Consider the following 16,419-nt stretch of genomic DNA (forward strand, 5'->3'; position numbering starts at 1 on the left):
TAATATAGCTTGTATAATGTAGAAAAATTTCAGTTCCATGCCAGGAGTATCATCATAATGAAAATCATTGTCAAATGATAAGAATGCATTTTAGTGTGAGAAATCACATCTGTTGTCACTTTACATTGCCATTACAGAGCTTTACACAGGTTTTTTTGAGTCTATTTCAATTCAGTCACCATATGTAAAGCTGCAATACCATTTTTCATTACTGGGAATGAAAATAATACAGTTAATTTCTAAAACCACTATGAATTCTACCTTTTCCTGAGATTCTTCCCCTTCCTCTATCAAAGCTGATGTAGAAATTGAAGCATAAAATTTCATGCTATGCCCTTGATTATTCAACCTAAAAATGCATTTGAGATTGCATTTGATACATAAATATTAAAAAGCATTTAAAAATCAAATTCTGCTAATAACTGTGTTTCCCCAAATAGTAACACAATTCAAGAATTCTGCAACTTCTGAGTCCTTCTCTCTTAAACCAAGATGATTTTAGTATTGAATTGACAAGAATATTCTGAACTTTTAAACTAAAAATTCTTAGCGAAAACTCATAGGAAATTATATATTTTCATTAAATCATTCTCCACTCTACATTTTGCTTTGAACTTCTACAGGAGCATAAAGATACTTTTAGATTACAAACACAGCATTTTGGATGCAGCTCTTTGTCTTACAGAGAAGATGAGCAAAGTACTGGAAGGCTAAATATGACCTCATTCTAAGAGAAAGTTGACTCTCTCCTGTATCCAGAATTTATCTGGTCAAACCTGATTGTAATTCAAGACAGAAAAATAGATTACAGATCTGGCTCCATATGGCTTATGTCCACTGGAGTCAACTATTTTTTTCAGGAGTTGATAATATTAAAATCTTAGGGTACATTTGTTGCTGTTAAAGCACTAAATCAAAGCAAAATTTCTTTAAGAATTCTAGTACCATTCTTATTTTCTCTTCTGGTATCAGTAGACATAATTTCATCTATCACAATTTAGTCTTCTAAAAGGCTCCACTGTGTTAACAAAACGTTTGGTTTGGGCTCCCACAGTGATAGAAGCAACTCAAATTTGGATTGAGCTATAAACTCTCACAAATCGCATAATCATTTGGGATTCTCACATCCTGTGTTTACCTTGAAACAGATTTGCGGTTTTTGTACGATCATATTCAAAACGTTTTGTCCCTGCCTGCTATAAAGGCAAACCATTTTTCCTCTAGACAGTGTCCACTTTCATACATCATATTAACCACATTCACCACCTTCATCAGTACTGAAGGAAAATTGAAAGGTTTGGTATATTAAACTAAAATTAAGAATCATATGGTCTAGGCCCCAAGTGTTCATGACTTGTCCATTTGACATTCTTGGAAATGCAATTTCTCTTTCACGGAAACATATTGCAAATTTTTTATTTCTTACCAAGAAGTCTCTAGGTACGCATCAAGCTTGTTTTTAAAATACAAAGCCAGGAATACAATTACCTATGTAGGTTTATAAGTATATGGAAACAAAACATTCTAACACTTTCATGTCTAGTTACTTCTAAACATTACATATCTAAATGTTTCTGGAACAGTAGGGGTTTTCTATCAAAAAAGTGGAGAGGGAATCCCATTTTGTTGTGTAGCTCACACAAAGTAGAAAATGGCTAACTGAACTACCCAAGAAAATAACTAAAAATAGAATTAAATATTTCTCTTTTGAAGGCAAAGCTTTCTCACAATTATTGCTAAAATATTTACATGCGTATATTATTACCATTCTTCATTTTGACATGTATTTGACAGATATTTTTGAATATTTTAGAGAAACAAGCAGTATTAAATCAATCTGCTTAGAAAGGAACTTCAAAATCTAAAGGTCAAAATAAGCCAAATTTTCTATTATCACATTATAAGTTAAGAACAAAATTTACACCAATGAGATGCAGTAAAAATAGACTTATTTTGAAGATTATAATTTTTTTCACTCCTTTTAACACACCACTCTAATACTGTCTATCATTCCATACTGTCGATCATTTCCTTCCAGAGGTAAGTGTACTGTTTCACTCAATAAATCAAGATAGTTTGGCAGTTTTGGGGAGTCTTCAGGACAGAAACAAGGACTCAATACTTTCCAGCATAGTATAATAATGTGCAATATATATAATATGTGTTAAAGGCATGAAATGCATGTATTGCATTAAGAGATGGAGACAAATTTCAAATATTCACAGTAAATTAATTTGAGGTCTCATCTTTGTTCCAATTATTTAGAATGAAGACCCATAATGTCTGTTCAAGGAAGATACAATACTAAAATAGGGATTTCTTTTCACAGCAGAACATGCCAGGGAAAAGGTTATCTCTGTCTTATAGTTACAGATAAACCTGGTCTGTAAATTTTTACTGAATTATGGCTCGTGAGCATGTCTTGGTAGCTATTAAAACATAGAACCTTCTCTGAGACTTCAGCAATTTTCTGTGAAAGAGAAGCATCCAATTTTCAATTGCCTATGAAATCCAAGGTCTTTCTAGTTAAGCTGAAAATAAGTAAATCAGAGTTGGTCAGTAATTTTATAATTTAACTTTTCCAATGGAAAATTTCAGATTTCATGCACAATTTACTTTGCTTATAAAATTATATTTATCTAAGAGATTTCCTGACTGTAGGTAACTATTCCTCTCAGAGCTCAGGTCATCTTTGCAGCACAGGGACTAGGACAAGCAGCTTTCAAGTAATCAGGTTGCTGCCACTCCAGTTTAAGGGTTTGGAAGTTGTAAAGTCAGAAAGAGACACTCATTTAAATTTTTTTAAATACATTTCAGAATAGTCATTTTTCTGAGCTTTTAATCTTGGTGGCCTTTTCCAAGGTTTTTTTTATTTATTCTTCAGAGCAGGTATTCTGCATTCCAGCCCACCCTAATGGAAATTAATACCAGTGCTGTGATGCTTTTTGCAGTGCAGTTGCCTGTGCATCAGAAAATCACACACTGAAGATATAAAGGAGCTGTCAAAAGGGACAACAATTTGCAGCTCCAGCTGAGCCTGGTATATTTGGCATTTCTGCCAAACAGGTATCTGAGTTATCTTAAGTGTATGTATTTGAGATTAGGAAAGAAAGTAATATAAATAAAAAATCTTCAGTTTAGAAGAAAAATACGCAAACCTTCATTAATCCCTTAGTAAAATGGCAAAAGAAAGCTACAGAATTACACTAAGAGTTGTTCAAGGTATCGCAAAAAAACAAAATCAAAAAAATTAACTATTCAAAACCAAAAATAAATAAACTATTCAAAACACAGTAAATAAAAATACAAAATATATAACAGCAGGTAAGTATGATGTTAGATGTTAACTCTTCCATAAATTCTGCAGACAACACAGAACAAAAAAAAAACTTATTTAATTTCAAATTTCCTAGGCAGAACAGTTCTGTATTGTAGAACAACTGAAGAAAGAAGTAAATTCTACCCAGCAGTTTGTTCTTTACTCTAGCATAAATTACACTAACAGTGAACCATTCAAATGTAGCTGCTTTCAAACATTATTTATCAGAGAAATTCACAGCAATTAAATGTCTCCATAATATTTATGGAGGCTACTTGTTTTCCTGGGGCGCCAAAAGTCTGGAGAACGGTTGGGTCAAACAAACTGCAGCCAATGGTAAACAATAGATAAAGGAGCATAAGCACTTGTATAGACAAACATCTTCCTTGAGGTTGCTCCCAGTTAAATAACACCGCTTCAAATAATATCTGCATTATGTTTGGAGGGTTGAACGGCTGGAATTCAACCATCTCTTATTCTGAAAGACTTATTAAATACATAGCAACAAAATCAAGCAAAAATGCTAAATGATAATGACTACAAACATGAGATCAGTGAAGAAGACAAGAAAAAGCCCATTTTATTTTTTAACACTCAAGCGATATTTATAGAACTGCTAATCCTGAAACAAGCAAAGCTTTAACATCTATGTTATTTTAATGTTTTCCAGCACATGATACCTAAAGGTAAACTGACTTTTCTGGAACATCTAAAATCAGACATATTTGCATAAATTGTCAAAGAGACAAGCAACTTAGGAATGCTTTTTGTCATTTCACGACGCTGACTCAGATGAACATACTTCTCTTACTCATTCAAAATAAACCATACTAAATCTCATTACAGTCCAGCTTCGTGTACAGATAATAAACAGCCCAATTACAGCTAATGAGCACTCATTCTCAAATCATTCACTTCAAGAATAAAAATTCTAATAAACCACTTTTCAGCTTTTCTTTTGATTTGTGGATCCACAAGATATAGCCAGCAGTGGCAAATGGCTTTATAGAGCCAAGGCAAACAATAGGCTCAGGGGGGTTTAGAATACAGTTCTGTATATAATCTATAACTGCTGGTTATAGATTACCTAGCAGTATTTCACTGATTCAGCTGAGGTGCAAATAAATGATTACAACTGTCCTGAATTAGCCCAAGAACACAGCACGGATGTTTATACTGGCCTTCTTTCAGGCTAGCTATTTGTAGGCTAAAAAAGCACAGATATTATCTGTGCATCATAACTCTGTAGTGACTTGGGCCCTACTTGATGTCCATAAAACCTGCTAGTTCATTTTAGCTTTTCAAAAATACCAGAACAAAATTGAACCCTCAGAAGAAATTAATATTGGATCAACATTTTCTGTCATGTTTTGATACAAGACTAGGTACCTAGTACAGGATTTACAATACCATAGAACCAAGGACTTAGATGCAAGACCATGATTGTTTTCATAGAGAACTGCTCAAGTGAGACAATCTCTAACTTCAGGTTGCACTAGCCTCAGACAACTCTTTCCATTTTAAGGATGAAACTAGGTATGAAAATACAGAGGGAATTCAGCCTAGGAACTGATAAAATTTAAGTTTATAGCAAGGGGGGAAAAAGTTATCACTGTTTTTACCACAGAAGAAATCCCTGGGTGATATCAAAACCAGTCACACTAGAACAGCTAAAAAAGAGCATGGAGTAAGCAACAAGAGTTGGGAATCACGAATGGATTGTGGGAGGTAACTTAATCCATGGTACCTGCAGGAAATGGTCACCTTTTAGGGATGATACATCTGACAAACTCATTCCACTCACAGAAAACCAACCACTTTGGAAATCATGTTTCTAGCAGAATCCGCAGAAATAAATACAACATCATGTTAACAGCATTTGACTTCACAGATGAAATTACATATCCTGGCCAACAGTCAGAATCACACAAGCTTTTAGGAGCAAGTTACATACTCCTTTAAAATCACTATTCCTTGCATATATGTATTCAGGAAATATATATCTGTTGTGACCTTTAACAGCCTTTAACAGAAACTGAATGCAGTAGTTTATTACAAGTCTAAACAGTTTTGTAAAAGAAAAGAGAGGTCAGGGAGGAGGCTGGCTTCTTCAGTCTACAGCGCTGCCTGACTAATTGCAAAGCTTTATGGACTGTGAAAACTGAGTCATTTCATTGTCAGCTGTAACTTTGTAAGTGATGTACTCAATTTCTCTTTAGCTTCCCTTAGCCACAGTGGAGTGCAATTTTCTCTCCTTTTAGTCACAACACAGTTTTCCCCATCTCCCTAGTAAAATGAAAGGATTTACTTTGTATTAAGTTCTGATTGCCTCTATAGATCTTCTTTATGAAGCCTTGTTTTAAAAGTTCCACCAATTGCATTGGTGACTCCATGTCATGAAATTGTATGGGAAGGCAGTAAAGGAAAATCAAAAATTCAAATACCTGCTGTTGCCTGAGAAGGTGTAAAGAACTCTGTCACTGTGCAGTCTGTGGGTCCAGCTTAGCCCATTTGGTCCTTAGCTGGTTGGTTAGTGGGTTGTTTGCCTTTCTTTTTGGAAGGCTTTGAATGTCTGGAGGAGGGTTTTAACAAAAATAAACCTTTCATGTTAGATACAATGCAGTAGCATTGGAGGACTTGCTGCCATAGGCGATCTTACACCTTTTTTGCCATCTTATTTGTCAAATAGTCTCCAGTAAATGGCAGCAGAAATAATTGCAACTGTTTTGTTCTAGCCCTCCTCCAGAGATTATATCAGGAGTAAGCCAGATGAGAAAGAAAACACAAACAAAATGGAACAGTACTAAATGGGTTCACCCCTAAACGATTATTTTGACATCTTACAGGAAAAATTCTGTCAGGCACAATTTTCATAAACCTGAGGTTATGTTTCCCTTTCAGATGTATGAAGTGAATGCCTATTTTTATTATAACTTCCACTGGTAACTATGTAATTTCAGTATTTAGGCATTTGCATTTTTCTAACTCTATATAATTAGCAAGACAAAAGGCCTTTTTTCCTCCTATCCAGATATTTTGACTTCACTCTGTTGTGGAGGTGGAGCAGAACCTGGGAGTTACATGTGGGAGGGCCATAGGAACTCTGAGGTTTTGACCCATAGCTGTGAGAAACTGTGGCAGGCTTCAGTGTGCAACAGCTAAATTAGAGAATGAAGTTTTTAAAGAAATGTTTATAAAAATTCATCACCAATCAAGGACCCTTGGAAAAGGGGTTGGCAGGATTTCAAAATAAGAGGAAAGTCATTATTTTTGTAGTCAGCTATATACAATCTCTTTTAAGCAGAGATCTGAATAGAACACTTATAAGGTGAATAGCCACAGAAAGTATCTTTTAGGGAATTTTAGAAGTCTCAGATGTAGCATAAGTAGAGTCAGATGTCTAAGCTAAAAAAAAAAATACAGAATATAGAGATTTAATTGCAATTTAGTAGTGAGCTTCATAAAATGTTATCCTTAATATCCTTTCCATTGTCCTTCTATATAACAATTAATTTTAATTGGACACATATGTGAGGGATGTACGAACATGTTCTAATGGGGAATCTCAGTATTTTATTGTATTATTTTGAGACACCTGTAAAAACACTGCTGCTGTTCTTACTGGTATCATAGCAAATTATGGTTTTTGCACCACTCCTTCAATTTGCAATAATTTCTAGTACAGCTTCCTATAAGCACAGCAATTCACCTACCCATAGTAAACCGGAAGATCAGCGTTTATTCTAAACCATCAACAGCATTGGTACAAGCCAGCAACTGAAATAAAAGATTCGTATGAACCTTAAAATTAATTATATGCTTATTGTCTATATGATAATAACTGAAATACCTTTCTAACAGTAAAATAATATGACTGGATATAAAAGCTCCTTAAATTGCTAATGTTAAGTAGCTAAAAATCTAGACTTAGTGAAAATTTGGAATTTGTCATATGATGTTTAATTAGATACATATTTATAATCTACAAAGTTATCATTATAAATTGTTTACCTGACTACTCAGGTGCAGAAACAGACTTTGCTTTCATATGCAAAAGAAGCTGTTCACAATTTATAATGAAACTATTCTTACTGTAATTATAGCACTAATGAGATGCATATCAACCAACAGGTACATTATCATATACCTACTATTTTTTGTTCAGAGCGATTCTGAAATCAACTTCTATTTTACTTAAAGTCCTCTTAAAAATACCTGTCTTTTTGATTACTTTTAAGAGCTTATGACTTTATAGGAAAGTTTTCACATTACAAGAAAGTAAAAATTGGTAACATTACAAGTAAAAACTACTTGAACTATATACCCATTTGTTCCTGATGTAGTCAGCAGTAAGTAAAAATCTATACTTTTTACCATAGGTATGCACCTGTAATTCCATCTCTTCTGTTTTTGTTTGTTCGGTACTCATAAATTTATAAATCTTTATATCATAATATGTTCTCTTTTGATAATCTCTTCAGTAAAGCTTTACTGAACTACCATAGTTGAGGCAAATAGACCATAGAAACAAGGGCAATAAACGAACATGACATACAGTATAAAATAAAATGTAAACAAGCAACTTGAAAAGAAAGACCTCTGTCATATCTAGAAACTGTTCTACTGCTCTTCCACCAGTATCCATGGACCTAGTGAAGGAATGACTGTTCTCTAACTAAAATTACCCATTCTAGTCTGTTTTAGACCTAGCTAGGCTACTAATCTGGATTCTATTCAATGCCTTTAAAATAATTTTATCTTCTGATAATTCAGCAGGTGCGCAGAAAGCCATTCTTCTACTTTCTTTGACATCAAGCCAAATTTCCCCAAATCAGTGGTTAAGGCCCCCTTTTGTCTCTACAAACTGTGTGTGCATGCAATTTGTCACTGCAGCATTGCAGGATCAGCAAATTGGGTGTGCATGTCTGTCCCTTTTAGTACTTAAAACAGTTTAGACTCTCCTTCCTGTGAAAATCAGGGTCTCTTATGTTGAATGTTGAGGAAAAGAAAGGAAAGAAGGTAAGGAAAGACGTCTATGACTGTTTTCCAAATCCTTTTTGCCATACAAGGAGGCACAAATTAGTTTTAACCATTGTTGGCAATAACACATTCTTATTTTAAAGCAGCAAAAATGTCATAGTCTATACTACCACATGTGAATTTAAAGTCCCCAAATTCCTAGAACCTTGGCCTTTAACTTTTCCATTCAGACATTTTTTCTGGCCAATTAGAGACAATTCTTGCAAATACAGATATTTATAAAAATCAAGATTTTTACTCACTAATGAATTCAAAGCTCAGAAAGGGAGTCTACCCCTAATACTGTGTCCAGCAATGATGAGGATAGTAGAAGCTACTTGCAAAGGTGTCTAAGATGTCTACTTGCAAAATAAAAAGAAGGTCGTGGGGGAGATGCCTGGCTGTCCTGCACTGTCACTGAATGAAGTGGCAAAAAGACAAAAACAGACCTTTAACAGACAGTACACGATTTCACACACTAAGGAACAATACAAAGTCAAGTCTATGTGCAGATTATGGAGAATACCAAATACTGCAAGGCCAGTAAGCATAAAGACCTCTGCTTTTAAAACTGGTTCTCTGCATTCCAAATGAAAATGGTTTTAAAAAGCAGCTTTTCTTTCTGAGCTCCCTAGCATGGTCTATCAGCAGAGGAAGACAAACTCTCCTAGGCAGCAAATAAACTGGATCTATTGACACCACAATACATTTAAGCTGGAGACTTATTTACTGTCTAAAGATTCCATCCAACAGAGAATGAAAGTTTGTGGAAGAAAAGGTGGCAATTGGTGGCATTTAAACAGGTTGACAAGGAGCCCCTTGACTGGGCTATGACAAGGTGTTTTTTGAAGTGGAAGGTATACAACATTCCCCTTCAGTCAGGCAGCTGGGGTTCCTGCTGTGGCTTGAATGGCTTTTGTTTTTTATTCTTCTGCATAACAGAGAATTATAAAAGCCACACTATTATATGAGTTATTTAGCTGCTTTCCTTGTTATTTGTTTTTGCTTTCTCCATGAACTACAAAACATAGAACCTTGCAGTCTGCATACTGAAAATATCTTAATTCAAAAACCAGAACTTACAGTCAAGACAGAAATTTACATGATTCTTTCACACATCTTGTTCTACTGAGCTTGTGTTTTACACATTCAGGCATCAATAAAATCAGTACCAATGCTAAGGATCAAGTTATGAAATTCAAATTAATATCTTCTCTGACAGATAATGTCCTTGGTTGCAGCACTGCTGCAATTCCAGTGTAAGGAAAACAGAGTGGGATTTTTACTTGCCATACAAAAGTAAGAGCTTGGCTGTAAAGCACCATAAACCAAAGAAAAGTTACATATTATATTCCACACATCCCAGCCTTTGTTGCAGCACTTAGGTTGGCAAGATCTATGAAAGCCTACAGAATAGAAAACCTATAAAAAGGCCCTTTCATTTAAGCTTCCACAATAGACATCTTGTCTTATTGGGCATTCAAATAAGGATTTTTGTTTAGCTTTAAGTGCATTCAGCTCATCTATCTTCTAGAATAGTCTCTATTTCATAAAAATAAGTGAAAAAAAAAAGCCAAGAACAAAAAAACCTCCAACACATATGAGGTTACATGGACTTCTGTTGCCAATTTTTTTATTAAAAGTCTATTAGGAAAAAAGATGCAACACTAAGAAAATTAAAGCTGATTTCAAGTAAGGGTCTATCATACAGCTTTTGAACACTATTCAGATAGTTACCTAAGTTAAATCCAGTGTTCTTTCAGAAATAGTGACCTGCTTGCAAGAAGACAATCAGCACTCTTGACTGGCAAAATACCGTAAAACTGTCTTGACATCACATTAAAATTATGAAGGTCTGTGGACTCTGTCAGCAAGAAGAGATTCAGCTTCATAATTCAAACCATGAAGTCCTGACTTCAGTGTAATATACTGCACACTACTTTAAAAGCTCAATAATTTGGCATCATATGTAGTAACATTAAGGGTTCCCATCTCTAAGATGAAACAATTCTCCTGACTGTTTATAAAAGAATTCTTCCCAAGTCAGATTATCTGGCAGTTCCACTTACCTGTCCCTCTACCCTACCATATATAAACATGTTTCTACTTTGATATCTGCCCACCAACAAAATGAATCCTTTTCCTTAATGATTGATGCTTATACTACAAAGTGAGCCCAAAAATCTGCTCCGAAATTTTCAATTCTTTGAAATTTCCCCATACAATGTTCATCGACTAGTCGGCAATTTCTAATTGACTAGTGAATAATTAAAATAAAACCATTGGTAAGTCTGAAAAACAGTCAGCTGAGCACATATCTAATGATATAACCTGTTTTTTTTAAAAATACAAGTATTTTAGCATCATCTTGTCACAACAATAATGAGGTTGGCACCAACCTGTGAAAGGTGTGTAATTTCCAAACAGGTAAGCTCCATTTTATATCAATACACCACAAATTCCAAATATCATTTTAACTACTCCTGAAGAAGCATAAACCTTATTTCCTGGAGCTCTTGTACTGAGTATCATCAATATTTAGTTATTTGCACTAGTTTGTTTAATGTTACCATTCCAGAAGTAGCTGAAAGGAAACGTTTCAACCCAAGAGTCTAGTTGTAACAGAGAACTTACAGAACAAAAACGGCAGCTCAGATCCTACACAAATGGAAAACTGCACAAATTGATGGAGCACTTTGGTAGCAGAAACTCAGAGGCAAAATGTGGGACATCATCAAATAATCATAATATTTACTCTGCTGTGTACACTTTGGAGATTTTATGGGGACATTTTTCCCAAAGTGTCTTAAACAGGGTGATGATCGCATTCAGAGCAAATATTCAAAAGCATATCACAGAGAAGTTATGATAAATCCCTGGCCACACCTGAGAAGTGACTTTCCAATCAAGCAAACCAATTTCTCGTTAAAGAAAGCAGATGGTGGAAATCCCCTTCCCCACAGCCGGTTTCAGTCTCTACCCAATGCACAGGGGAAACAGGCAGGGCCATATCCAACGCATCTAATCCTCCACACTTAAATAACCTGTTTACTTTCAACAGCTGAGGCACTGTTTATAGCATCTGTGGAATACCTTTAGAAACACAGGATTACAAATCTTCCCAGCAAAAACAACAGTGCCATTTCTTTGCTTCAAAAAGTGTAACATGTATTTATTTGTAACATCCTGACATCAGCTTTCAGATCAAAAACCTGGCAAATACTGAAAAGGAGATGTTGACATTTGAGGGGTTTAGGATGAACTAGTTTGATAGACTTTCTCTCTGACAGGTTGCAGATGGTTATTTACCGATCATTTGCACTGAAATGAAAATTGCATTTGAGAGCAGTGAATTAGACACAGCAGATACACAGCAGTCCCCTCAAATACTCCTTCAAATAGTTTCTAGCATTATTGAACACCAAAATAATTGACAAAAACCAGACACAGCAGCTTCCTAATAGCTAAGCACCTTTTAATATAGACTTCTTTACCTTCAATCTTAAATGCAAAATATTATTCTTCCTATAGAACTGCAATAATATACTTACCCATACATACTGACAACAATGATGAAACAGCTCCAGAAATGCTGATTCTGAAGATAACATTTAAAAAATCATATCAGAGATATGGAAGTGCTAACTTGGAAGGACTTACCTGCATTTCAATTTGGATAATAGCTCTCACTTATTATACATTTTTAAATGAGATGACTGAACCTGATGGAGAGTCTGACATTAATTTAAGTACCATCGTAAACCAGAACGATGTACTGTATTGTGGGAGCAAATACTGATCACAGCTTAAAGATAACTCTCCCGTTTGCTAATTACACATTTTAACAAACAGAAGAAAATTATCTTTCCCAAGGAACAGAACAAAAGCCAAGGAGACAAACTACTCACATTCCTTTGAGTCGTTGCCACATTTTCTCTGCATGTCCTCCTATTTGGTACTGTACAGAGGCGCTTTCCAGTTCCCGAGTTGTTTCTGTCGCTCGAGCCCCCATCGTTATTGTCCTACAGCGATACAGTTACAGTCAGGCTCAGCAGCAAGTAAAAGCAGTCCTTAGTCCACTACAAATTTCAGAAGATCCACGCATGTTAGACAGTAGCTGCTGTCATAGCAAAACACATCAGAATTACAACAGCTGAGGGACGATCCTGCCTGAATCGCTATTCACTTTGACAGACAAATCCACTCTTCCCCCCCAAGCACAGAGCAAGTACACACAGCTCCTCTGACCTCACAAGTCTAATCCATACGGGAGAGCCTGCTACTTATACTACTGACTGCTCAAGCTCCTTTCTCATGCACTTTTTCTGCTGTAGGAATACACACAGAAGCACAAAAGAGTCCTTAAAATGGACTATAATTCATTGCCATGCAGAATAAATGTGAATGGCTTTAACAATCCAGAAGGAAAGAAAGGCTGGTTTCTGCTTTGCAGGTTGGAGAAACAGGCTGCAATAGGAAAGCAGATGGTAGATGCCAGTATCAGCCACATCACCCTACAAAAAGAGAGTATGTTCAAATGCCAGAGCTTTCCTCTCTTTAGCTGATCCTGAGTTGTTTCTTATTGAATAAATATCTACCAGCCTGTCAATAAAAATATGACTTCACAAATGCTAAGTCAGTAGCAAAGACACATCTAAATCCCTGCAGAAGAGAAAACAGTGAGCGCTACAGGTTGTTATTGGAGGAATATGCTGTAATGATGACTGTTCACCTTCTCCTAGCAACTCCACACAGTAGGTAACTGTCAATTTTACTGGTGGAAAACGCAGCAGCTGCAAGACAGCCCGCTCTGCGAATCCTCCGGGACAGCAGCATGTGTGTGTCAAAATCTGATGCTGAACTCTGCGTGTCTGCCAGCAAAAAAACAAGTGCATACAAACAGCAAAAGGGTTGAGGACTAATCAGTACATGAGCCATGCAGCAGATTGCCTGCTCTGCCTTCCAAGTGCAAACCTGAGAACCTGTCTGTACAGACAAAGTCAGGGCTTGGAGAGGGCAGAAGAGGGGATTTCCTTGGTGCTTGCTCAGTCACAGACTTGGGTTTGCAGAGCACTTCTCCACTCTGAAAACAGCACCTGTCCTGTTTGGTGATTAAAAATCTTCATTTCTGAAGCAGCAGCCAAATAATCAAATATACCCCAGACTTGTCTCAGTGATCATGTTTGTTTCAATCAGACTAAGAGCGGTGCAAGAAGCCAGGCAAGAGGAGTGTGCCAAGAGGGAGTAAATGTGTCAGCTTTGTCAGCTACTGGTGTCACTGCCAGTTGGGAAAAGGAGCTTTGGGTCCACACTGAAAAAGTGAGGATGAGCATCCTCAGATGGTGACTGGAAGAAGCCTAAGGGTGAGGGAGGAATATTTCAGTATGGTTTTAACTAAACAGCTTTATCTGCATTAACTTTTGCAGTGGAGTGAGATAATGAGTGTTCCTGTGTGATGCAATTGGCAGAAATGAATATTACTACTAAGTACTCAGGTTCTCACAGGAAAATAAAAATGGGACTCGCAGCTTTGAAATAATCTTAACATTTTGGAATTTTCTAATCAATTTTGTTTCTCTATGGCAACTTTTATGCATATTATAGAGATAAATTACACCCTATGAGAGTTATAAACCAGTTTGAGTTGCATCTTTTACATGCTGATTTCAGGTGGATAATTAAACAGTCCATTTCATTTGCTTCCGTGGATTTAAGATATACAGAATTTTAAACTGCTATTAATTTCCAGTCTTTCACTGAATTCTTCCAGACTCAGACAATTAAGAGTCAGTCCCATAAAATTCACTAATAATTTCTGAAAAACAGTCACTGAATGAGTTAAATCACTTACAGTTTTCAAATATTAAGACAAAAATAAAAACATACAAATATGTATTTTCAAAAACCGTAAGGCATTTATTCAGTCAAATTCAGCAGTAGAACCTTTGAGCAACTTAAAACCTTCCAAGGTTTCCACTCCTGTTTTGCATGGAGTCCAACCAAAGTTTGTAAGAAAGAGCATAAATGTCCTTCCATGGAATAATTAATAAGAACATCTCACACTAATCTGGGCTCTTCCCTGCCTTTTAACTGCCAAATATCTGAAGCAAAGCAAAGAAATTAAGTATTTATAGAAACCACATAAACCTCCAAGGACGGTGTGGAATTTTAAGGGCCTCAAAAAGTATTTCCAGCTCTTGTTGCCCAATTCTACAATGAAAAAAAAAGTGGTGTTTTCAAGCTGTTCTCTCTCTCTCAGAAGGAATTCAGTAGTTGAAGATACATTGCTTTGATTTACTGGAGAAAACTACAATGAGAAGGCAATATCCTTCAGGAAGGAAGGCGCAAACTGCCCAACTGTATCCCTGTAAATGGAGATACACCTGTTAATGTCACCAGAACTCCACAAAGGAAAATTGTAAAACCTCTGCTCCCTGAAGGACTCTGGCACTACAACAATAGAAATTCCAACAGCAAAAGCTTCCAGCATGGCTTAAGCAAAAGACAAACACAGCGGCCTTTACTCCAAAAGTTTATCCTGCAAATTGACAGAGAAGACACCAAAGGATGAAATTGTATCTCTGAAAATTAAAGACAGCACAGGAAACAAAAAACCAGATAGATAAGGCATTTGAAACCAAGAAATTTTCCAGAACATGTCCTATAGTTCCCTAGGGAAACAGAAACCATCTAAAACAAAAGAACAACTTTTAAGTTATCTGGAAAACATGAGCAAAAAGCCCTCTTGGAAGCACTGGGAAAGAAGAGACCTTTCCTCCCTTTAGCTTTTGTGAATAAGACTCAGCGAATGAAGTAGCCAAGCCTCCATCCTTCCTCTGGCTCAGGAGGTGCTGCCGGGCCCCAGGGACAGGAGCGCGCTGCTGGCACAGCAGAGAGCTACAGCCAGCCCGGCCTGCCCAGACACACTCACTCTGTCCCTGAAGAACAAACAGGTCAAAAGAAGATACAGAATACTAAACTGCGAGCAGCTACTTTAGAAAGCAAGGCCAATCAAGAGGGCTAGCATCTGAAATGAAAAATTATCCTTCACAGTTTTCTTTTTTCCACTTCCTGTTCTTGAACCAGCTTTCTATTCTTGTCCTACCTAATTCATCACTTGTGCTACAGTCCCAAAAACTAGTTGTTACAGTCCATCTTCCTCCTAAAAAAAAAATCTTTTTTGCACTTTGTCCACAGTTTTTTCTCTTGTTTTTAGATTTCAGCTTGAAATTTCTGTACTAAAGTCAACACACACTTGTTAGCCAATATGGAGACACATTAAAACAGAAATAATTAACTTATTCACCCTTAATTATGGTAATAAGAAAACTCTCCCAGTGACACAATCCTAAGGTAAGAAGCTACACTTAAGGAAAATTTCAACTGAGATCTTTTTCTTTCATCTTGATGTAATTCACTCCAGTAGTAATATCAATGCAAAGAAATAATTTTAAAATATATGCACCAATAAAGAAATCAGATTGCCTTTTCAATATTGACTACTGACAGACCTTTACAGTTATGCTAAAATCACACAATTTCAACGGAAACAACTTACCTTGAAACTGGGAAAATCCTGCAGCTATACCAGTTAATTAGCTATAAGAAGAGGAAAGGCATCATGCAGGTTTTGATGAGGAGAATAAGAGCTTTATTTTAAAGACATTCTCTGCTCCTGGAGGGAAATTAAATACACTGTTTTGTTTGAAATTAATCTTCAAAACAACTAATTCATGACACATGGAAAATAACTAAGTATCAAGAGACCTGCAGGGTGACTTGTCAAACTAATACCCTTGCTTCCAAACATGACAACATAAACCTCCCTGAGGTGGAACCACAGGAGAGCCATAGACCAATTAAGAAACCCGAAAACATAAGGGAAAACAAAACAAAACAAATCCTCAAAAAGATAAGACAGATTTCTTGTAATTAGTGGCAGCAGGTACTAGATTTGCATGCTGTATGTCCTGGCCCTGCTCTGCCAAGCACTACTACACATTTAATTTTAAGCAGGTAAAGCATTGCATTTATTTGCTGGGTAAGACAGGGTTCAACAGCATTGTAAATAACACAGTTAA

The 16,419-nt window shown here is 36.1% G+C and overlaps 1 protein-coding gene across 1 annotated transcript in view; it reads right to left on the minus strand.

Moving 5' to 3' along the window:
- Nucleotides 1–13,218, minus strand: part of PDE1A (phosphodiesterase 1A) — a 144,880-nt gene extending 131,662 nt beyond the window's left edge. Inside the window, 2 exon segments of the mRNA XM_030277596.4 lie at nt 12,247–12,360; nt 13,071–13,218. Coding sequence (XP_030133456.4) covers nt 12,247–12,360; nt 13,071–13,174 — 218 coding nt within the window. The 5' untranslated portion in view covers nt 13,175–13,218.
- Nucleotides 13,219–16,419: the final 3,201 nt, after the last annotated feature.

Source organism: Taeniopygia guttata, chromosome 7 (assembly GCF_048771995.1).
Source record: "Taeniopygia guttata chromosome 7, bTaeGut7.mat, whole genome shotgun sequence".
Classification (NCBI taxonomy): Eukaryota; Metazoa; Chordata; class Aves; order Passeriformes; family Estrildidae; genus Taeniopygia; species Taeniopygia guttata.